Consider the following 22,751-nt stretch of genomic DNA (forward strand, 5'->3'; position numbering starts at 1 on the left):
AAAATATTATATTATAATATATAAAATAATTTATAAATACTTAAATTATTCATGTCTTTTTCATCATCTTTTTTTTCTTCCCAAAAAAGAAGAAAAAGAAGAGTAGGAGAAGAAGAGGAGGAGAAAAGATGAGGAAAGGCAGTGGCGATGACGACGACCGCAGCAATGGAAGAGGTAGGTAAAAAGATGATAGAAAGATATAAAAAAATAAGATAGAATAGAGTGGATTCTTTAGTAACTTACTCAATGTTAGTTAGTCAAAATAGCATCAAGGTATTAAATGAGAATTATAAGAAAAAAAAAAGGTCGAATTATAAATTTTTTAAAAAAGTGTGAATCATAAAATAAATAAAAGATAACGTGTGACTCGTAAAAATCTCATATATATATATATATATATATATATATACTTTTTTTATGTTAAATATAAACCACTTTAGTTTAATATACTCTTGTATTTGTAAATGCTATTATTTGTTGGGCTACAAATTTTTAATGTCAGTAGACAAGGATCGGGTCTAAGCCCAATTCAGGCCCAAATTACAAAGGATAAAACAGATGATTTCCAACTGATCCAACTATTTGAATCTCTTATCTTACCACTTTATTAATATTTTTTTTTGAGGAAAGGGTCATGCCCCCTGGGTAAACCGCAATAAGCTGCATATCCCTCAAAACAATCAGACAGACAGACCCATCCAAATACTCAAACAACTGACAGAGGGAAGCAAAATACCAAGAGCACCCAACTATTCCAAATAGAATGACAACAAAGCACACACATAATAACTAGAACACCTTCAATCTTTGTGAGGTCCAGAACTTGAGTCATCCTCATTGTCTTCTTTCGTACCTCCTCGCCCTGAACTCTTGCCTAACAAAAGAATAAAGATGTAGTATACCACTTTATGTTGCATCTTAAAAGATAGTAAAAGTGAAAAAACTCTTTAATTAAAACTCACCTATGTATAGTTATGACTAGAAGAGCATGATTTATTTATTTTTTCTTTTAGGGTTTAAGATACAAATGTACCAGTTGTTGACTTGTTCCTCCTGGGAAAGATTCTAGCCCGGAGAGGATTCTTCACGTGAAGCATATCCACGTGATTCCCACGTGATCGGTCAGTGAAATAATCTCACCAAGTATCTGAATAAGTCAAGAAATACCATAATAATCCTGAATTATAATATCACAGGCCTCAACAAGCCTCTAGGAATACAAATCCATCACAAACTTGCTAAAACATAAATACCCTCGCAGGGGTTAAGTCCAACTGAAATGATAGAATAAGCAAATGCTAAAAATAAGGAATGAATCTGCTACTCCTCGATGTCCGCATCCTCTATAATCATCTCTGAAATATTTCCACCAAAAATGGCGGTGAGCACAGGGCCCAGCAAGTAAAATCTAATAATAATCTAAGAATATTGCATGATAAGTAAAAATGCAACTCATAACTTGTCGGGGAAAAATGTACATTATGACTTTTAATAGCTTTCATCATTATAGCTTATTTTACATAGAAATCCACACAGGAGTCTAGTCACAATATCATATCTCGCATAGCATCATAAAATCGAGGGGGACTAGTCAACTAGCGGTATTATCGCCCATATATGCCTGGCGACGCTGCATATGACCGGTTGTCTGTGGCCATCAGACTAAGGACCCCAGTCGTAGGCCCATCAACACCGTTCTAGTAATTATCGCACAGAGCGAAATCATCACCTACGGCTGGTAAGAGCACACAGCTCAATAAACGCCCTATCCCTACGTCCTCGGGCACCGCTAGAACTACAATTCCTTCCTCTCAATCATCTTTTCTAATATCATACTAGTCAAGTCTCCAACTATGGCAGTGTAATCACCTGAATGCTCCACCTGCTATCGACCTCAGGTGTAGGCCGCTAATATGATACTATATAATATACACTCTACCCCTAACCCCGGGTTGAGTAGGTAAAAGGGCACTGCCTAATTGGGACTTGACTAATAGTGATATGTGCACGTGGTGCCATGACTTCTATTATTTATTTAACATAATCATCACAATAACAGATATTATAAACAATCATAGCATCTATCATACATGTGCATTAAGTGATAAATAATACAAGTAGAAACTGACAAGTAATTTAATGCAAATATGTGATGTCATATAAGTTTCATAAGAAAACGACATTTAACTATCACAGGTAAGATATGACATAAGCATGCATTTTTAAAGACTATTATAAAATTCTACTCGCCTGGGGTATCTCTGGAATTTGTCTTACTCTCCTAATCAGTCAGCTCTTCCTGAATTTCAAGATCCTTCCCGCACAATGCTGAATCTAATAATTTATAAATAAACATAAAGTTAATGGACTTATAACTAACCGTGTTGTTGTGTATATTAAGTTTGATTTTCTAGGTCTGAGATATTATTTGTCATAATTACTATAATAATGGTCATTAGAGCGGTTCACATTATAAATGTGAAGATAATAGAGAAGACTTAATATTCAATATTATGTTGATCTTGCGAAAAATCACTAATTTCCTTAATAACATGATTGAGAAATTATAATAATTACAAATTGTGCAGCTATCAGAATTTAAGAAAATAACAGACTCAAAATTAATTAGACTAGGGTTAAAGAAAAATATTAAAGGTTGGGCTAAGCCCAAGGCCCAGCAATTTAAGTGAGGGTGAGAGGGAGAGAGTGGGCTGCAGACCCACCTGCAGCCCACTGGACCAGAAGTAATGGGCTGGGCTCCAGAGCCCAGCCAGGCAGGGGGAGTTGGTGGACTGGGCTTCAGAGCCCAGTCCGACAACAAAAAAAAAAGAGGTGGGCTGCGGGGCCCTCCGCAGCCTACCAGAAGCTAAGGGAAGGTGGTGGACTGGGCTCGAGAGCCCAGCCCACCGAGACCCTTAGAAAAAAAAAGGCATAAGGGACTGTGGGCTTGGGCTGCAACGCAGCCCATGCCACAGTCCAAGGGAAAGAGAGAGAGAACGGTGGGGGACCCAACCCCCCACCCTCTCCTCATCTCCACAACCGAGAAGGAGAAACAGAGAAGAGGGGTCATGCTGTCGGCGTTCCCTGTCGCCGGCAGCCCCCTCCCCCGGCTCTAGCAGCATCACCCCCAAGTCGACTGTGTCGACTTGGGCGCAGAAGAGGAAAGAACCTCCGGCTAGTGCGGCCGGAGGTGTGAGTTGAAGGACTTCATGGCCGGCGGCCATGGGGTTCTCAACCTAGTGCGAGATGGGCTCGAAGCCCGATCCTCGGATACCCAACCCTTCCAAGTGAAGAGGTGGGTCAGCCGAAAACGAAGAGCGAGGCCACCACCGCCGGTGGTAGCCGCTAGTGCCAAGGGATTCCGACGGTGGGAGGCGACATGGCATCGCCTCCCACGCGCCCCGTGGGTACCCAATTTGGGTACCTACAGCTTGGGGAAGAGACCGGGAAGCTTCCCGAACCGGTGGTTTGTCGACCCGAGGTCACCGGCCGGCGAATTTCCCGGCGAAGGTAAACTAAAAATATAATCCTAAATACGCATGCTTACTAAACTATTTTCGAATTAAACTAGCTAGGGGCTGAAGGCTGACCTGACGATCGAAGAGGGAGGGTTTTGGTCGGTTGCCGGCGTTCCGGTGGCTCGTTGCCCGCGACGAAGACCTCGGCGGCTCGGAAGAGGAAAGGAGAGTGGAGAAATAATGAAGATGGGGAGATTCCGCAAAAGAAAAGAACCCTAGGGGAGAAGGGGGTTAAATAGAGGAGAGGGGAGAGAGAATCGGAGTGGAGTTACTCCACTCCGGCGATCTTCTCTCCCACCTCTCGCAACTAACTGCGAGAGGTGGGGGAAGGGGAAGAAGGAGTCAGCGCACGCGCTTGGCGCGTGCGCTGCGGTTAGGGTGCACGCGCGTAGCGCGTGCGCCAAAATTTTTTTTTTTTTTTTTTTTTTTTTTACGGGTGTTACAATTACTCCCAACAAAATAAAAATTTCGTCCTCGAAATTACGTACCGGGGTTATCTAGTAAGTGAGGATAAGTGGACTGGACCTCCTCCTCAAGCTCCCAAGTAGCTTCCTCTACTCCATGATTTCGCCAAAGAACTTTGATCAGTGGTACCTTCCTTCTCCGAAGAACCTTCACGCATCTATCAATGATCCGTATAGGTTTCTCCTCATAAGACAGATCATTCTTTAGCTGAATATGTTCCTCTTTCAACACATGGGAGGGATCGTGTAAATATTTCCTCAATACTGACACATGGAAGACATTATGGATTTGAGACAACTCTGAAGGTAGATCCACACGATAAGCAACTGACCCTATCCGTTCCAGTATCTCATAAGGTCCAATGTATCGAGGGCTCAATTTGCCCTTCCTTCCAAATCGGACAACTCCTTTCCAAGGTGAAACCTTGAGAAAAACTCTATCTCCAACCTGAAATTCTAGAACTCGACGCCGACGATCAGCATAGCTCTTTTGTCGACTCTGGGCTGTCCGCAAGTGTTCACGTACCTTTCGGATCTTGTCAATGGTTTCCTGGATCAACTCTGAGTTCTCTATCTTCCGCTCCCCCACTTCATCCCAGCTGATAGGTGTCCGACATTTTCGACCATATAAAGCCTCATAAGGGGGCATCCCGATGCTGGAGTGATAACTATTATTATAGGCAAATTCAACCAAAGGAAGATGTCTATCCCAGCTAAGTCCAAAATCAGCAACTGAAGCACGTAACATGTCCTCCAATGTCTGAATCGTCCGCTCTGACTGGCCGTCGGTCTGAGGATGATAAGCCGTGCTGAATTGCAATTTGGTACCCAGAGATTTAGTAAATTGCTGCCACAATCTAGATGTAAATCTAGGGTCCCGATCAGAGGTGATGGATACAGGAGCCCCGTGGCGAGCAAAGATCTCATCTCGAAATAAGGTAGCCCGTTGCTCCATGGAATCTGTGGTGTTAACTGGAAGAAAATGAGCAGACTTGGTCAACCGATCAACAATTACCCATATGGAATCTTTCTTCTTTATAGTCTTCGGCAATCCGACCACAAAATCCATAGTAATATGCTCCCATTTCCACTCGGGAATGGGTAGAGGTCTGAGAGTCCCGGCAGGTCTTTGGTGCTCAATCTTTACCTGCTGGCATGTCAGGCATCGGGATACGAATTCTGCTATGTTCCTCTTCAGTCCTGGCCACCAAAAAGACCTGCGAACATCATGATACATCTTCGTCTCCCCAGGGTGAACGTTGTAAGAAGTTTGATGAGCTTCCTCCAAGATTTCCTTTCGAAGTTCGCCCACATCTGGTACGCAAAATCTATCTCCAAACCTCAAGGCTCCTGAATCATCAATACGAAAACCTCCTTTACCCGACCCTTGGACTTGCTGAAATATTTGCAGAAAGTGAGGATCCTCCGCCTGTGCAATTCGGATCCTCTCAGCTAGAGTCGGTCTCACCACCAAATGGGCAAAAAGTCCTGAGCTCGCTCTGCTAGAAATGATAGGGATATCAATCCTCTGTAGATCCTTTAAGATGTCCACCTGCTGAGTGATCAAATATGCCAAGTTGCCTGTAGATTTTCGGCTCAGGGCATCAGCTACCACATTTGCCTTTCCTGGATGATAGCTAATAGTGCAGTCATAATCATTTACCAATTCAATCCATCTGCGCTGCCTTAAATTCAGCTCCTTTTGGGTGAAAAGGTACTTCAAGCTTTTGTGATCAGTGAAAATCTCGCACTTCTCCCCATACAGGTAGTGCCTCCAAATTTTTAATGCAAAGACCACCGCTGCCAGCTCTAGGTCATGGGTGGGATAATTACGCTCATAATCCTTGAGTTGCCGCGAGGCATAAGCGACAACTCTGCCTTCCTGCATCAAAACGCAGCCCAGGCCCATGTGTGACGCATCACAGTAGACCTGATATCCTACCCCACTACGAGGCACTATGAGAATAGGTGCCGAAGTAAGCCTTCTCTTCAGCTCCTGGAAGCTCTCTTCACAATCACCCGACCACACAAAACGCTGGTTCTTCCGGGTCAGCTTGTTAAGAGGACTCGAGATTTTTGAAAATCCTTCCACAAAGCGTCGATAATATCCAGCTAACCCAAGAAAACTGCGCACCTCTGCCACAGAGCTTGGCTGCTTCCACTCCAAGACTGCTGTGATCTTGGATTGATCAACTCGGATGCCTTCCCCTGACACCACATGCCCTAGGAACACCACCTCGTTCAACCAGAATTCACATTTTGAGAGTTTGGCAAAAAATCTTTCTTTCCTCAGAGTCTCTAGTACTACTCGAAGATGCTCTTCATGCTCCTGCTCTGAGGCTGAATATATCAAAATATCATCAATGAAGACCACGACAAACCGATCTAGGAAAGGGCGAAAGACTCGGTTCATTAGGTCCATGAAAACAGCTGGAGCATTAGTTAGCCCGAAAGGCATAACCAAGAACTCATACAAACCATAGCGAGTGCGAAAAGCGGTTTTGGGGACATCCGCTTCTCTAATCCTCAGCTGATGGTATCCAGACCTCAGATCAATCTTCGAAAAGACTCGAGCTCCACGCAACTGATCAAAAAGGTCCTCAATACGAGGTAGGGGATATTTGTTCTTCACAGTTAGCTGGTTCAGTTGCCGATAATCAATGCAGAGACGAAGAGTGCCGTCTTTCTTCTTAACAAAGAGAACTGGAGCTCCCCAAGGTGATGTACTAGGCCTGATAAATCCCCGATCCAGCAAATCATCAATTTGTCCTCTAAGTTCCTCCATTTCTTTTGGAGCCATGCGATAAGGAGCCTTGGAGACTGGTCCTGCTCCCGGAATCAAATCAATGGTAAACTCAACTCCCCTATCTGGTGGAAGCCCTCGAATGTCCTCAGGAAAAACATCCGGAAACTCCCGAACCACTCGCAAGTTAGTTAAGGCTTGAGTCCCACTAGACTCATTAGGCATGATCGCCACTAACTGCGGGTGGTCCACCTGTCGATTCTTGAATAATCGACACTCCATGCCATCATTAAGCTGCAGAAAAACTTCCTTGCTGTAGCAGTTAATGCTGGCATGATAAGCGGCTAACCAATCCATACCCAAAATCAAGTCAAAATCATGCATCTCAAGGGGTAAAAGGTCTGCCCTAAATTCCCATTCGCCAAAAGTCAAATTGCAAGGACTATAAATTTGACGAATTTCCAAAGAATCACCCATCGGGGTAGCTATGAACAGAGGTTCATCAAGAGGCTCTGGGGTCATATCAGCATATCTCAGAAATGAGGTAGAAATGAAAGAATGTGTAGCCCCAGGATCGAATAAAATCTTAGCAGTATGAGAAAATAATGTCATAGTGCCTGCCATTATATAAATAGTTATAAACAAAACTTCTTCTATTAAGTTTATAATAATTATGACATCATTTCCTATCAATAGAAGGACTAAGGAACAATTGAACTTCTATTTAAACAGAAATTCTAAATTCTAAATAAAAAATAAAGAAGAAGTATATTTTAATCGTTACCTGTCGCCACATCATTAGATGCCTCCGCATCCTGCTCCGTCATGGCAAATACTCGTCCAGTACATCCGCCTCTACCCCTGTTAGAGGTCCTGGATCGCACCCCGCCACGTCCTCTACTCGCAGCAGTACTAGCTCCTGAGGCTCCAGAAATAGCTGGCGTAGTGGTAGTGACCGACCCACCAGCTAACAGAGGACAACGGGGTCGAATATGTCCAGCCTGTCCACAATGATGACAGGTCACCTCCTGAGTACTAGGACAATCCCGAGATAGATGTCCTTTTCGACCACATGAATAGCAAGTTCTTTCCTCCAAGGTAGGCCGTCGAGTAGATCCTCCGCTACTAGTGCTGCCTGAAACCGCTGCTGGCCTCCCAGTGCTGACAGAAGGTGATGCCTTACTAGGTCCACCCGAACTCTGTGAGCCGGATCTGCTCGGAGCTGCACCAGAACTGGCACCACCAGCATAGGGGTGAAACCTCGGTCGATAAGATCCAGAGGGTCCACTCCAACTCGAACCACCTCCTCGCAGATGTCCATCCAAGCGACCCGGACGTCTGGCCACTCGCTCCTGCCGCTGAGAATACTCCTCCAGTAGATCTCTCTCGGCTATCCCTGCGTTCTCCACTAGCTCCGCATAAGTCAGGTTCCTTGCCATGTTCACCTGTTTTCGAACCTCAATCCGTAGCCCCATCTTGAATTGCTCAGCTCTGGCAGCATCATCTGGTACAACTCTAGGGCAAAAGCGGGACAAGGTATTAAACCTTTCCTCGTACTGAGCTACAGTCATATTCCCCTGTTTTAACTGGGTAAACTCCCGCGTCAGCTCAACTCGGAGGGATGCTGGAAAGTATTTCTGGTCGAAGGCATCAGTGAACGCCTTCCATGTGATGTACTCTCCCATAGGCCGATCTGGCATCAAGCGCTCAGTGGCCTTCCACCACTCTTCCGCTTCCCCACGAAGAAGAAAAGTGGCGAAGGTCACCTGCTGATCCTCTGGACATCTGAAAGCAGTCAGGATCTTCTTCACGTCCATAAGCCAGCGGTTCGCCTCCATGGGATCAGTCGTGCCACTAAACACCGGAGGATTTAGCTGCATAAACCGGTTTAGTGGCCACGAGGACCCCCCTCCAGCTTGATTGGCTATAGAGAGATGCTCAGACGATCCACTCAACGGGTTTGTCCTGGCCGCCATCGTGCGTTCGCGAATTACACCTACATGTCTCTAACATTCTTATGTCCAACTATCATGGTCTTTAAACTCCCTAAATCAATATGTGGACTGTACCCTAGAGAACTTGCCGGATTATGGTAAACCTCTGCTCTGATACCAAGTTGATACACCCACTTCCAAAAATTCACGTGTTCTTCACGTGAAGCATATCCACGTGATTCCCACGTGATCGGTCAGTGAAATAATCTCACCAAGTATCTGAATAAGTCAAGAAATACCATAATAATCCTGAATTATAATATCACAGGCCTCAACAAGCCTCTAGGAATACAAATCCATCACAAACTTGCTAAAACATAAATACCCTCGCAGGGGTTAAGTCCAACTGAAATGATAGAATAAGCAAATGCTAAAAATAAGGAATGAATCTGCTACTCCTCGATGTCCGCATCCTCTATAATCATCTCTGAAATATTTCCACCAAAAATGGCGGTGAGCACAGGGCCCAGCAAGTAAAATCTAATAATAATCTAAGAATATTGCATGATAAGTAAAAATGCAACTCATAACTTGTCGGGGAAAAATGTACATTATGACTTTTAATAGCTTTCATCATTATAGCTTATTTTACATAGAAATCCACACAGGAGTCTAGTCACAATATCATATCTCGCATAGCATCATAAAATCGAGGGGGACTAGTCAACTAGCGGTATTATCGCCCATACATGCCTGGCGACGCTGCATATGACCGGTTGTCTGTGGCCATCAGACTAAGGACCCCAGTCGTAGGCCCATCAACACCGTTCTAGTAATTATCGCACAGAGCGAAATCATCACCTACGGCTGGTAAGAGCACACAGCTCAATAGACGCCCTATCCCTACGTCCTCGGGCACCGCTAGAACTACAATTCCTTCCTCTCAATCATCTTTTCTAATATCATACTAGTCAAGTCTCCAACTATGGCAGTGTAATCACCTGAATGCTCCACCTGCTATCGACCTCAGGTGTAGGCCGCTAATATGATACTATATAATATACACTCTACCCCTAACCCCGGGTTGAGTAGGTAAAAGGGCACTGCCTAATTGGGACTTGACTAATAGTGATATGTGCACGTGGTGCCATGACTTCTATTATTTATTTAACATAATCATCACAATAACAGATATTATAAACAATCATAGCATCTATCATACATGTGCATTAAGTGATAAATAATACAAGTAGAAACTGACAAGTAATTTAATGCAAATATGTGATGTCATATAAGTTTCATAAGAAAACGACATTTAACTATCACAGGTAAGATATGACATAAGCATTCATTTTTAAAGACTATTATAAAATTCTACTCGCCTGGGGTATCTCTGGAATTTGTCTTACTCTCCTAATCAGTCAGCTCTTCCTGAATTTCAAGATCCTTCCCGCACAATGCTGAATCTAATAATTTATAAATAAACATAAAGTTAATGGACTTATAACTAACCGTGTTGTTGTGTATATTAAGTTTGATTTTCTAGGTCTGAGATATTATTTGTCCTAATTACTATAATAATGGTCATTAGAGCGGTTCACATTATAAATGTGAAGATAATAGAGAAGACTTAATATTCAATATTATGTTGATCTTGCGAAAAATCACTAATTTCCTTAATAACATGATTGAGAAATTATAATAATTACAAATTGTGCAGCTATCAGAATTTAAGAAAATAACAGACTCAAAATTAATTAGACTAGGGTTAAAGAAAAATATTAAAGGTTGGGCTAAGCCCAAAGCCCAGCAATTTAAGTGAGGGTGAGAGGGAGAGAGTGGGCTGCAGACCCACCTCAGCCCACTGGACCAGAAGTAATGGGCTGGGCTCCAGAGCCCAGCCAGGCAGGGGGAGTTGGTGGACTGGGCTTCAGAGCCCAGTCCGACAACAAAAAAAAAAGAGGTGGGCTGCGGGGCCCTCCGCAGCCTACCAGAAGCTAAGGGAAGGTGGTGGACTGGGCTCGAGAGCCCAGCCCACCGAGACCCTTAGAAAAAAAAAAGGCATAAGGGACTGTGGGCTTGGGCTGCAACGCAGCCCATGCCACAGTCCAAGGGAAAGAGAGAGAGAACGGTGGGGGACCCAACCCCCCACCCTCTCCTCATCTCCACAACCGAGAAGGAGAAACAGAGAAGAGGGGTCATGCTGTCGGCGTTCCCTGTCGCCGGCAGCCCCCTCCCCCGGCTCTAGCAGCATCACCCCTAAGTCGACTGTGTCGACTTGGGCGCAGAAGAGGAAAGAACCTCCGGCTAGTGCGGCCGGAGGTGTGAGTTGAAGGACTTCATGGCCGGCGGCCATGGGGTTCTCAACCTAGTGCGAGATGGGCTCGAAGCCCGATCCTCGGATACCCAACCCTTCCAAGTGAAGAGGTGGGTCAGCCGAAAACGAAGAGCGAGGCCACCACCGCCGGTGGTAGCCGCTAGTGCCAAGGGATTCCGACGGTGGGAGGCGACATGGCATCGCCTCCCACGCGCCCCGTGGGTACCCAATTTGGGTACCTACAGCTTGGGGAAGAGACCGGGAAGCTTCCCGAACCGGTGGTTTGTCGACCCGAGGTCGCCGGCCGGCGAATTTCCCGGCAAAGGTAAACTAAAAATATAATCCTAAATACGCATGCTTACTAAACTATTTTCGAATTAAACTAGCTAGGGGCTGAAGGCTGACCTGACGATCGAAGAGGGAGGGTTTTGGTCGGTTGCCGGCGTTCCGGTGGCTCGTTGCCCGCGACGAAGACCTCGGCGGCTCGGAAGAGGAAAGGAGAGTAGAGAAATAATGAAGATGGGGAGATTCCGCAAAAGAAAAGAACCCTAGGGGAGAAGGGGGTTAAATAGAGGAGAGGGGAGAGAGAATCGGAGTGGAGTTACTCCACTCCGGCGATCTTCTCTCCCACGCTGCGGTTAGGGTGCACGCGCGTAGCGCGTGCGCCAAAATTTTTTTTTTTTTTTTTTTTTTTTTTTTTTTTTTAACGGGTGGTACACCTGGCCTGCACCTCCTGGCGCTTTACCAAGTTCGCCATGATCCACTGCAGCGGCGTCGCGGTCGTGTCGGTGCCGGCGGTTAGGAACTCCGAGCATATGGTCACCATCTCGTCTTCCGTCAGCTTCCGTTCTTGTTCCTCCTCTTGAATCTCTAAATCGAGAATCGAATCCACGTAGGAGAAGTCGAAGCTCTTCTTCTTATCGTTGTCTCGTCGTGCTCGAATTAAAGGGATAAAGATCTCCTCCAGTTTTCTTCTCATCTCTACATATTCCATCCAACGCTTGCGGAATAGAAGCTTCATGATCTTGGGAAAGAAAGCGAAGATGGGGAATTTAGTGAAGGAAAGGATCATTTCTGATTCTATAACTTGGATGTCTATAATGGTTTTCTCCTCCAACTTCTCTCCGAAGCACATGAGCCCCAGCAAGCAGAACATAGCGTAGTGGAAGCTCTCCACGACCACCGTGATGCCTTCGTTGGCCTCCCTCTGGGTCTCGAGCTTCTCGAGGAGGATGCCGAGTACCCAACGGCGAGCCGGCGCGAAGAGCTTGACGCGAGAAGGGTGGAGGATTTCGGAACTGAGATTGCGACGTAGGAGACGCCAGAAATTGCCGTATGGCGCCGTGCTGATGTCGTGCTGGTTGCAGGTGAATAGGATGTTCGGGTCAACGGCGGGTGGGCGGTCGGCGAAGGCAGCGCCGTTTTGGATAAGGGCGCGGTGGGCCACGCGGCTGTCGGCGATGAAGATGCACAGGCGGAATCCGATGTTGACGGAGATGATCGGGCCGTGCTTTGCGTGGAGCTCCCGGAGGAGGGGCTCCACGTCGAAGATTGATTTCCGTTGCCATATGAAGTTGAGAAGGAAGGGGATGGAAGGGGGACCCGGTGGCAACTTTTTATTGCTGTGGGATTTGGGGAAGATAAGTTTGAGGGCTATGAATGCAGAGATGGATAAGAAGAGGAGCAGTAGAATCTCCATTTTGGATGAGTGGAGTAAGAAGGCAGAGGAATCGTATCTGTCCTTACAGACTGTAGTTTATAGTATGAGAAGGTAAATACTTGATGCACCTTTAAAAATTATAATCTTAATTCAACGTTATAATAGCCAGTTTTCATATCTGGTACCGATTTTTCGGTACCGGTTCCAAAACCACATTACGTAAGAAAAAGAATATATTAATTAAGAAGATTAATTACGTATGCCTAACTTTCCAATTTTCTTGTTATATCCTTAAGATCTTAACCATTAGATCTTCATCAAAATGATTGATCTTCATCAAAATGATTGATAAATAATTAACTTTATGGTACGAAAGAAGCGCTCTACACGTTTTCTTTTCTTCCGTTAAGATTTAATTATAGGAGATATCATTTAATATTAAATAATTTAAATTTGATTATTTAGAGATAAACTTTAATTTAAATATAATTCTCTATCCCTATCTATTAAAATTTAATTTAAGTCAATCTTAAACTTATGGGAGATATATGTAAATAATAAAAATAATCAAAAAAATAAAATATAATTAAATTTTCATCGAGTTAATTATAAAAGACATCAATATCCTTATTTTGATATATATACATTACTCTCAATTAATGATATATATATTTTTTACTTAATAAAATATTAAGATAATATAATTGTTAAAAAATAATGTGTAAGATTATAGATCTAAAAAAAGTTACCTGCTGAACTGATAATATCTTTCATTCCTATTATACCTTTAAAGAACTTAACCATTAGATTTTTATCAAATTAATTGATAAAGAATTAATTCAGTTGCACGGAAGAAACCACGTAGGAAAATGGAAAATTGTTGCTTCTTTGATCTGGTACCAGATATTCGAAAAGGTCCGTGCGGTGGGAAACAATTTTTTTCCGGGAAAATTACATTTTACCCCATTTTGGTTTACTCACAATTTTACAAAACTACCCTACAGAAGAGTATGGTGCTGCCACTTGCCAGCCTTGAAGAGAGGATGAGGTTTGTTGGCAGTTAAGTTGAGGATAATTCTGAGGACTTTTATCAACACAGAGTTGGAAAATATGGTACAAGACTTGTAGGTAGGTACTAAGTACCCAAAAGACATTTAAAAAAAGAAAAAGAAAATCAAGAAACAAAACACTTATTATCATCACCCGACCCAATTGCAAGGGTGACCCAATTGCAATATTATTAGCATCTATTATCAATAAAAAAGTGAGCCCACTTAATACATTTGACCATTATTAATCGATTATCATACCATATTCATTTTGGTCGAATATGATCACAATTGGCCTTCGAACTATTTTTCCGAGACGATATTAATTTCAACTTGAATCGCTTTTAGTAATTCTACTTCTTAAGAAGAATATCCTCACTAATTGGGACTGGCTGAAAGCAATAGCTTCTTATCTTGCTGTACTGATATTAACATAGTTATACTCCCCCGTATCATTCACATGAATTTTAAACATAAGGCTCTTTGCAATATTCCAGTAACATATCAATTCCTAAATTTAGTAAATCATGGACACACATACATAATCATTCTACCATTTAAGAATTTTACAGTAGAAATACAGCCTACTTATGACATCTTAAAAATTGTATTACATAATCACATTGTAGAAATATTAAGATTTGTGCTTATTTTAGACCTTAGAACAGAGTGATTATCTTAGCAACAGGAGTTCATTATGTTGATAAAAAGCCAACGCACATAAATATAAATAAAGATAACTTTCCACTACTCTAACAAACTATGTCTGTTTATTTTATTATATTAACTGGCAGAACATGTACTGTCCCATGGTCTGCAAGGCAAAGCCAGACAGTTAGTCATTAGGGGTGAAAACGGGTCAGATTACCTCTGACCCAACCCGATTCTGTATCTGGATCGAATTGGATACGGGTGCATAAATGCCACCCATTCGGGACACAGAACTGACAGGGGTTTACAAAAATGTCCAAATCCGGATACCGTTATACATTAGTTTCACAGACAATATTGGCAAAACAGCTTGTAAAACAAGTTCAAATAGTTTAAACTCATATTCTGAAACTTCCATATAGAATTATAGATGAAGAAAATAGGAAAGAAGAAAAAAAAAGAGAAAGCACGTACGTACCTGCCACAATGGAAGACCAGGGAAGCAGTCGCAGGTGCCACAATGGAAGACTAGGCAAGCAGGCACAGGTCGGCAGAGACTGAACTGGAGACAATCTCAAAAGGAAAGCAGCACACAAGTATATTTGGTTCTAATGATTAGATAGTTGTGTTGCGCTCAAAAGATCAGATTGAGATAAACATCACCAGGGCATCGTCAGATGTCCCTAAAAAATCTATGCACAAGTTACTGATAAGGACATTACAAAAATACATGTCCATTCAGATATCTGGATTCCACCAGGTTCTGTTACAGAGCAACTCCTCGCTTACATGCTTCTATTCATCTCGCGGCATTGCAAAACACACTGTTTCCCAGTTTCCCATTTCCTGTATTAATTACACTTTACTCTGTCGTTGTTCCATCTCTTCCCCCCTTGAGTGACATGGAATACCATACACCCAAAGGACACGTAAAACAACCAAGGGCATGTAACATGTATGGTTATCCTAAACATACACGCTTAGCTGGTCCTACTGAAATGTAGCAAAGGAACATTGCTAGTAGTAACTAGCATTTATCTCCGGGATGCGTTGTGACAAGTGAAAAACCGGTAATCTGGGAGATCAACATGGAGGAGCCGCAACCAATTATCAGCAGCTTGCAGCAGTGAACTCGCCAATTGCCTCTCACCTCCACTAGGAGTCCATATTGTACCTTTAAACTTGTAAGAGGCTAGTCCAAAAGTTGGAAGAGAAATCATTGGAACACCATCAACCCTCTGTGGAAAGGTAATTGTAGGACCAGAAGCACTGCCAATGCCTGCAACCAAGAAGTCAACAGAAGAATACTGTAAGGTTAATTAGAACAGAAGTGTTAATAAATGGCCAAGTAATATGTAAATGGTGAAACCATATAAAATATTCTATCAAAAGATTCAAACAACAATGCTAGCTTATAAGTCCACCAAGAAAGAAATGGAACTTCATGATAAAAGATAAACCAAATGGTGTGAGACAATTTCCACTAGGTTGGAGTATGAATATCAACAGGTGTAAAAAGTTGGTATAGATAAGTCAGAAAAGTAGTTCATCGTTATCCAGCCATTCTATATTACTTTACACATGGTGACGCGCGATTCTTGAATGCTACTAAAGTGATAAGGTGTTAAAAGGTGCAAATGATTGCCTAGGGCATAGGTGGTCAATGGACATCTAGATACCAAGTCAACACAAAAACCAAAATCCAAGGATATTCTAAATACAAGATTCTAAAGTAACATACAAAATTGACAAGGTAAGAATTCGTATTTCAATTATAACCTTAGTAACTCGCCAAGATCCGCTTTTTGGCTATATGCAATACTAGTTCAATAATACGGTCATCTTATGAATCCAAAGCAAGAGAAGAGAAATTGATGTGAAGACACCTAGTAGTCTACCAACAGCCAAGAATATTAATTGAAATAAAAAAAACATAACTCAGATGATTTATATGATACCTGAGAATAAGCTACAAAACAGATAAATCAACAAGCTGCTAGACATGTGTTATTTTACAATTATAAAGAGTAACACATCCATGATGTATAAGAGAATAAAGCTCAAGAAACTTAGATGTAAGGCATGCAGAATATCAAACATCCATGTATGACAAATACACCCTCCTTGTTATCTAGTTATAGTTAAAAGAACTATAGATGTTATATATCATATATACTATACAGTATCAATATTTAACTGTATAAGAATCATAATATTCAGGGAAAGAAGATGCCAAACACACAACACCACCCTAAATGATATGGGATTTGGGGTGTGGGGAGGCAGTTACTATTTCATGTTTGAAGTGATGAAAGAAATCCACTAGATGCATCTAAGTAGAGATATGCACCATTAATCAAAAGTCATTTCTTTCTTATTCAGAAACACCTGCCATGGTGTTGGTTCTGCAAATGGCAAAACGTATATTTTTACTATGAATAGAATTTACGTGGCATAACGATTAAGATAAGATATACAAGGTCTAGCCTCCAATTCAAAATGTTAATAAAATCTACTTATCTGTGCCTTTTTGTTCCATACGCATCTAGGTTCCACTGAAGAAAATGGTGAAATCATTAATTTCCAATCTTATCCATCATCCAAGAGCAATGTAAAAAGTAAGGATCCCAGCTTCAGTTGCCTTAACTGCTTGGGTTAGGTGTTTTTCATTCATTTGACCAAAACTTTCACCCTAATTTAGAGACCTTTGTATGAGGTGGCCTATTAAACAATAGATTTTCATGATCTACCCATCAAAAGGAACCAATTTCGCTTATTTAAGGCTAGATATTTACATATTTAGGGTTTTAAATAAACTGAGAAATTATCTTTTTTCTATTTAACCCGGAGTTACCCATATTTAAAGGAACAGAAAGTGGATGAACCGTTAAAAGGTTTTTGATGGATTCAAACAAAATCTATAGAAACCATCTTAAATAAGCTCTTCAAGTGTAGTATCTTTAGTATAGTATGGAAGAACTCAATCTGTTGATAGGTTATCTATAAGGCTGCAACAAGATAAGCCATGCTTGAACAATTCACAATCACATAGTTTTCAAGTGATAACAATGAAGAATGAACACATGAATTCACGTTATTTCATCTTAATATGCATATAAATTAATACTGTTCTTATGTCCTACTTATGAGTAGAGATTGAGCTATAATTAGACTCATTAAGATACAATTTGTTGGGAACCCAAGTTTGGTTTGCGAGATTGAGCTTCTTGATTAAAAAAGAGAAAAACAAGCTTCAACTTTTCAAGAATAAATGAATTAAGAAATTTGCTGACCCATAAATTTTTTTAAATAATACATCAAAAGATATATGGTTTGCAACTTTAGAAAGTAGATATTATTTTCTGAAACATATCCTCCATGATATTGTATGATCATAAAAAGACAATAGTCCCTTATAGTAGCCAATCCAGTATAACATAAAATGCTGAAGTCTTCAACTAATAAAAATGTATTTCTCTCCTTTCCTCATTAATTAGTGAACCTCCTATTCTGGGATCATATGTTCAGAAGCCCAACTTGTAAAAAAAATTCATCTTTTTTAAAGCTAATTATTCATATTCTAGATAGAATTTTATGATTGGAATCTCAAAATAAAATATATAAAAGCAACCCAACATTAGCAGAAATTCTACACTTCTTCTGCAGAAGATATTAAACCAATTATCAGACAACAAAATATACAATTCTCTTGCCAAGCTTCTGCAGAGTTTACTCTCAAAGACACAATAGAAATTGCTTTTATGGGAAGAGCTTGTGGAACTTATAATTTGCATGCCTCTGAAATGCACTGGGACATACAATTTGCAAGAATAAGCTGCCTCACAGTCATGTACCAGTCATGTACTAGAAATATCTGATTCAATTCACAAGGTCCCACAATTCTAAAGACATGAAACACAATTATGTGAAAGAGGTAGGAAAATAACTTACCTTTTATCGGAGTTGAAAGGGAATGAAAGGTGAGAAAGCAAGCATCCAAATCACGTAATGTTGGTCCGGTTGGTATCCGGTATATAGGATACCTGCATCATTCATAGTAAAATGGAGCAGACAACCATCAGCCAAGTTGAGATCAACAATGACTTGAATTGCAAGTCGAGATCAAATAGCACATAAATTAAAATTTTACCATGCAACAGACATCCAACTGGCTGGCAACAAATCACAACTTCTGATTGTCTTCAATTCAGGAAATCGTCGTGCAAGGGCTGAAACCTGAAATAAACTCAGCTATGTCAGAAGAAAATAGGACTTGAATGACCTAGAAAGCCATATCAGGTTGGTTGCTTAACAAAGATAAAATCATGCCTTATCAGCTAATGGTTCACGTATGTATGGAGGGTCCATTTCAAGGAACTCGAAAAGCAGATGGCCCTGAGAATCTCCAGAATCACCATCATTGCTTGTCAAGGCCTCCCTCCAGGCTACACTTTTTTCTCTCAGGGACAGTCTGTCCATCCTTAGACGAGAAGCACCAGAAAGTTGGTTTCGATTCCGTTGACCCTTTTCATGCTCAGAATCACTGCTTCCATCACTACTTGAATCCCGAAAACCTTCACCATCACTGTCCTCGCCAATTTGCCTAGCACAATAGAATTATCATTAGTAACATGTCAAAAGCAACATCAAGGAGTTATTCAAGTATGGTCTACAATATAGTCTAAGACACAGTAAGTTAAATATAAGAAGAATAATAACTACATCAAAATGGCAACCAAGACCACAAACACTTCCAAAAGAAATAGTGAGCTTATAGTAGTATCTGGTATGTTTGTTCACTTGGTTCTGCCAACATTTGTCCAAGCAAAATGTAAGCCCATAATATTACCATTTTGCTGACCCAACCACATACACATACAGATATGTCAATCTTCCATAAAGCCAGTGTAGTTTTGCCTAGGCCAACAATTTCTCATTAGTGACAACTCATCTAGCATCTATGTTTCTCAATGGGGATATCTTGGTATCTCAATGGTTGAAAACAGGAATCCATAAACAGATATCAACGTCACACATGTTTCTCAAACAATAAGGCAGAAGATTCATAAAAAAAAAAAACAAAAGGTTCATGGACATCAACTCTAAGAAAAATAAGTTTATATGATTGTCTTGTTGCAGCCCACAAATATCTATGAATCATAAATAAGCAAACAGATAATTAAGACCCAAATCAATGATAACCAAACTAGAGAGTACAAAATTCATATAACTACCCAAACATTGGAGAATAGAAATCTTGCAACCAAAAAAAAGAGTTTAAATGGCGTAATGCTCGATACCTTGAATTAGCTGACGGTCGAGCCGATTCACCGTATAATTGGATTCCCGACAGGTAGGGCACGTAGTACTGCACAACGCTATCACTCCCATTCAGAAGCAAAGGAAAACCAGCTCCATATGCGCTCCATTCCTTAAACGACTCCCAAAGATCTCCGAGCGCAAAGTACGGCATCAATTCCACATCGCACGCTCTCCAACCCCGCATCCTCGTCTACATATCACCAAATCCGACCAAACTTTAACCCTAGATTTCGAACCCAAACAAGATCGAAACGCCGATAAAATCTTGTACAAACCTTGGGGAGATACTGAGCCGGAATCGACGGCGTCGTGGATTCCAAGAACCTATCTAGATTGCACGATGGAGAAAGCAGTCGCTTCTCCTTCTCCCATCCTCCCCGATTTTGGTGGCTTCGCCGCGCTTTGCCGGCGTTGTAGAATCGATCCTCTCCGTAACAACGCCTCGTCCCCATCGTTGCTTAAGAACACCAATGGTAGAAATCTCCAATTAAAGAGGAAATAACCTCGGAAAGATTAGGACTGGGAGATTTCGATCGAGATGGGGAGAGGGAGAGGGAGAGGAAGCGGGAATTGGGAGAAGGGAGTAGGGAATGGAAATTTTAAGAGGGTATTAATTAGATGGAAAACAGTTAAGAGGATGAGATTAGAATTATTAATCCTGTTCAGCGGATCATTCTTTTTTTCTTTTCGTTTTTGTGATCGGAAGGTCTAGGAGAGGACACGTGTATGGTCTGGAGAGAACTTGAAGACCAGTGTCCCGGATTGCCACACTGGAGTCTAAGATTAGTGTGCTAAAATTTAGGACAAAGTCGGCGCCTGGGGAGACGATAGGAGAGGGATGAGGGATGACTGATGAGGGATGAGGGATGAAGGATGTGGGATGAGGTCGTTATTTCCGCGTACAGGACGCGTCGTCTTCGCCTCGTTTTCGCCGCGCGAGGTGGAAGATTGTTTGCACGCTCGGCTGCAGAAATTACAACTTATAAAAGATTGTGAATGGCTCTGCGAACCAGATAATATTTTATTTGTAAACGTTCAGTTGTTGTGGAGCTAATTAAATTAAAAGTGAATGAACGTTCTTTCCTTTGGAAAAGTACAACTCCCATGGCCACCGCAGAATAGAGGTGGAGAGACGGACTCCTCTTTTACTCAGTCCAGATTTGGTTCAGAAAGACTGCGTGCCAGTGGAGGATCAAGTCGTTGATTGCTGCCGAGTCTCTTAGGCTTTGTATGGCTCATTTACATCGGGAAAGGAATAAGGGGGCAGACTGCGCTGCCCCCGCTGACCTATGTAATCTCCTCAATTTTGACAGCTTCTGCTATGACCAATCAAATTGTTTAATTTAAGTGGGTACAGGTTCCTTTCTCTAGAAAATAGAAAAGGTACAATTTACATCAAATAAAGGATAAAATTGTAGTTACACTCTTTAAATTATATCTGATTTGAAAAAAAAAAAAAATAGTTACTCCCAGAGGCATTTGCTTTAAAAACTTGAGATATACTTCACATTATATTTTCTCCTTTATAATTCCATTACAAAACTTGAGATATATTTTAGGTTACACTTTCTTCCCATTTTATGTTTCTATTACAAATTCTCTATGTTTCATTATTTTTTTTACCGATTTACTCTCGCTTTATCTTTTAAAAGTTTCTAATAACTTTGCTTTTCATTCAATGAGATACAGTGAAATGATATGACATGTTTTTAATTCATACATAAAATATAAATTATTTTAGAGAGAAACTCTTTCTTATTAAATGAGATTGGGTGTGAGAGAAGAGTTATGACCTTTTTTGAGCTCTTCCTCTCTTCGTTCTTATCCTCCTATCATTTTAAAAACCTTTTTGCATTACAACTTCTGAAGTTTTCGTTCATCTTCCTGTTACAATAGCGTCGGGATCTTTTCAATATGAACTCCAATTAAAATTATTTTATATGTATCAGAAAACTTAACATTATCTCTAATGGATATCTTCAAGTTCAATTATTTAAATAATAAATTTTAATAAATTTTAATAAATTTTAATTTTTTATTCATATCTTTCTTATAAGAACTCTGATTAATATAAATTTATATGCATTGAAAAGCTTCTTTAATTTTCTACAACTTCTATCTCTAATGATACTAAATTTCATCATTTCAAGGGCTTAAAAGTTATTAAAATATTATAAATTTAAAAAAAAAAGAATTATGTTGGTATGCTAACATGTTATGTTGGCTTACATTGATCATTAAATTTGAAAGATACTCATTAGAGATAAAGTTATTAATGACTGAATAAAATTTCCAACACATATAAAATATCATCAATCTAAGTTCATATGAAAAAGATATGAGCAATAGAGTGAATAATTCTATTTTGTTCGTATCTTTCTCGTATAAACTTCAATCGACTTAAAATTTTTATTTAATTTTCTAAAACTTCATCTCTAATAAGAGTTTTCAAATTCAATTATTTAAATAATAAAATTAATTTTGTTTTATATTTTTATCTATATATTTCTCATAAGAACTCCTATTAGTATATAGCTTATTCATATGTCCAATTAAAAAACATATAATACATAAACTTTGAATGACTTTAGATTGCAGCCCTTCTTCTTCCTCCCGGCCTTCCTCTTTGCCGCCTCCAGGGACCACTCTGCCTCCTTTCTTAACTCAGTCTCTTGTTCACCTCCCCTCTCCACCAACCTTCTCCTTAGCTTCCAAATGGACACCTCTGAAGAGGAGCTCCTCATAAGCTTCTTGACCCTATTAAATTACTCTTCCATAGATGCCACCATCTCGCTTAGGAGTGAGCACATGATCGTTTTAAGGAACCTGAATCTGTGTTTGATAGGGAAAATGATTTCTAACCGTCCTTTCAACGTTGGTGGTCTCAAGAATGCGCTCACAAAAGGATGGAATACTGAAGGATCCATAGCCATTATAGAAGTGGGGAAGAATGGTTTCCTCATTGAGTTTGAACTCTTAATTGACAAATGGAGGATATGGTATGGGGCCCCTTGGTCCTTCAATAGGAATATGTTTATGTTAAATGAGTTTAAACCTAATCTCCCAACCGAGAAATAGACTTTCAAGTATAAC

General features: G+C 40.8%; 2 protein-coding genes and 1 long non-coding RNA gene across 8 annotated transcripts; all 3 read right to left on the reverse strand.

Moving 5' to 3' along the window:
- Nucleotides 1-581: 581 nt before the first annotated feature.
- LOC140778016 (uncharacterized) lies at nt 582-3,831 on the reverse strand. Of its 5 annotated transcripts, XR_012107140.1 has the most exons (4): nt 3,591-3,813; nt 2,251-2,334; nt 963-1,355; nt 582-874 (listed from the first exon to the last, which is right to left on the reverse strand). It is a non-coding gene; the product is annotated as an uncharacterized lncRNA (long non-coding RNA). The 5 variants fall into 5 exon arrangements; XR_012107138.1 differs by having other exon boundaries at nt 963-2,334; nt 3,591-3,826; XR_012107141.1 differs by lacking the exon at nt 2,251-2,334 and having other exon boundaries at nt 3,591-3,809.
- A 3,754-nt stretch (nt 3,832-7,585) lies between these two features.
- Nucleotides 7,586-12,745, reverse strand: LOC140778015 (cytochrome P450 89A2-like). Of its 2 annotated transcripts, XR_012107136.1 has the most exons (3): nt 11,696-12,745; nt 10,042-10,125; nt 8,870-9,146 (listed from the first exon to the last, which is right to left on the reverse strand). XR_012107136.1 is itself a non-coding variant. In XM_073122525.1 (2 exons), exons 1-2 carry the CDS (start codon nt 12,673-12,675, stop codon nt 10,098-10,100), a joined length of 1,008 nt encoding a protein of 335 aa, XP_072978626.1. In that variant the 5' UTR covers nt 12,676-12,745; the 3' UTR covers nt 7,586-10,097. The 2 variants fall into 2 exon arrangements, 1 of the variants encoding a protein (XP_072978626.1); XM_073122525.1 differs by having other exon boundaries at nt 7,586-10,125.
- Nucleotides 12,746-14,766: 2,021 nt separating this feature from the next.
- On the reverse strand, nt 14,767-20,450 carry LOC140778014 (uncharacterized). The gene is made up of 6 exons (XM_073122523.1): nt 19,934-20,450; nt 19,637-19,848; nt 18,666-18,939; nt 18,487-18,572; nt 18,288-18,379; nt 14,767-15,615 (listed from the first exon to the last, which is right to left on the reverse strand). Exons 1-6 carry the CDS (start codon nt 20,108-20,110, stop codon nt 15,371-15,373), a joined length of 1,086 nt encoding a protein of 361 aa, XP_072978624.1. The 5' UTR covers nt 20,111-20,450; the 3' UTR covers nt 14,767-15,370.
- Between the last annotated feature and the right edge of the window lie 2,301 nt (nt 20,451-22,751).

This window comes from Typha angustifolia, chromosome 15, assembly GCF_048772165.1.
Source record: "Typha angustifolia cultivar Huaian chromosome 15, ASM4877216v1, whole genome shotgun sequence".
Classification (NCBI taxonomy): domain Eukaryota; kingdom Viridiplantae; phylum Streptophyta; class Magnoliopsida; order Poales; family Typhaceae; genus Typha; species Typha angustifolia.

Coding starts and splice junctions, on each gene's coding strand:
- LOC140778015 (XM_073122525.1), bottom strand. CDS start 12,675: ATGGAGATTCTACTGCTCCTCTTCTTATCCATCTCTGCATTCATAGCC. Junction 10,126..11,695: donor CGCCAGGAGGTGCAGGCCAG/GTGTACCACCCG, acceptor ATAAATTATTAG/ATTCAGCATTGTGCGGGAAG.
- LOC140778014 (XM_073122523.1), bottom strand. CDS start 20,110: ATGGGGACGAGGCGTTGTTACGGAGAGGATCGATTCTACAACGCCGGC. Junction 18,940..19,636: donor CGACCGTCAGCTAATTCAAG/GTATCGAGCATT, acceptor CTATTGTGCTAG/GCAAATTGGCGAGGACAGTG. Junction 18,380..18,486: donor AGTTGGATGTCTGTTGCATG/GTAAAATTTTAA, acceptor TGAATGATGCAG/GTATCCTATATACCGGATAC.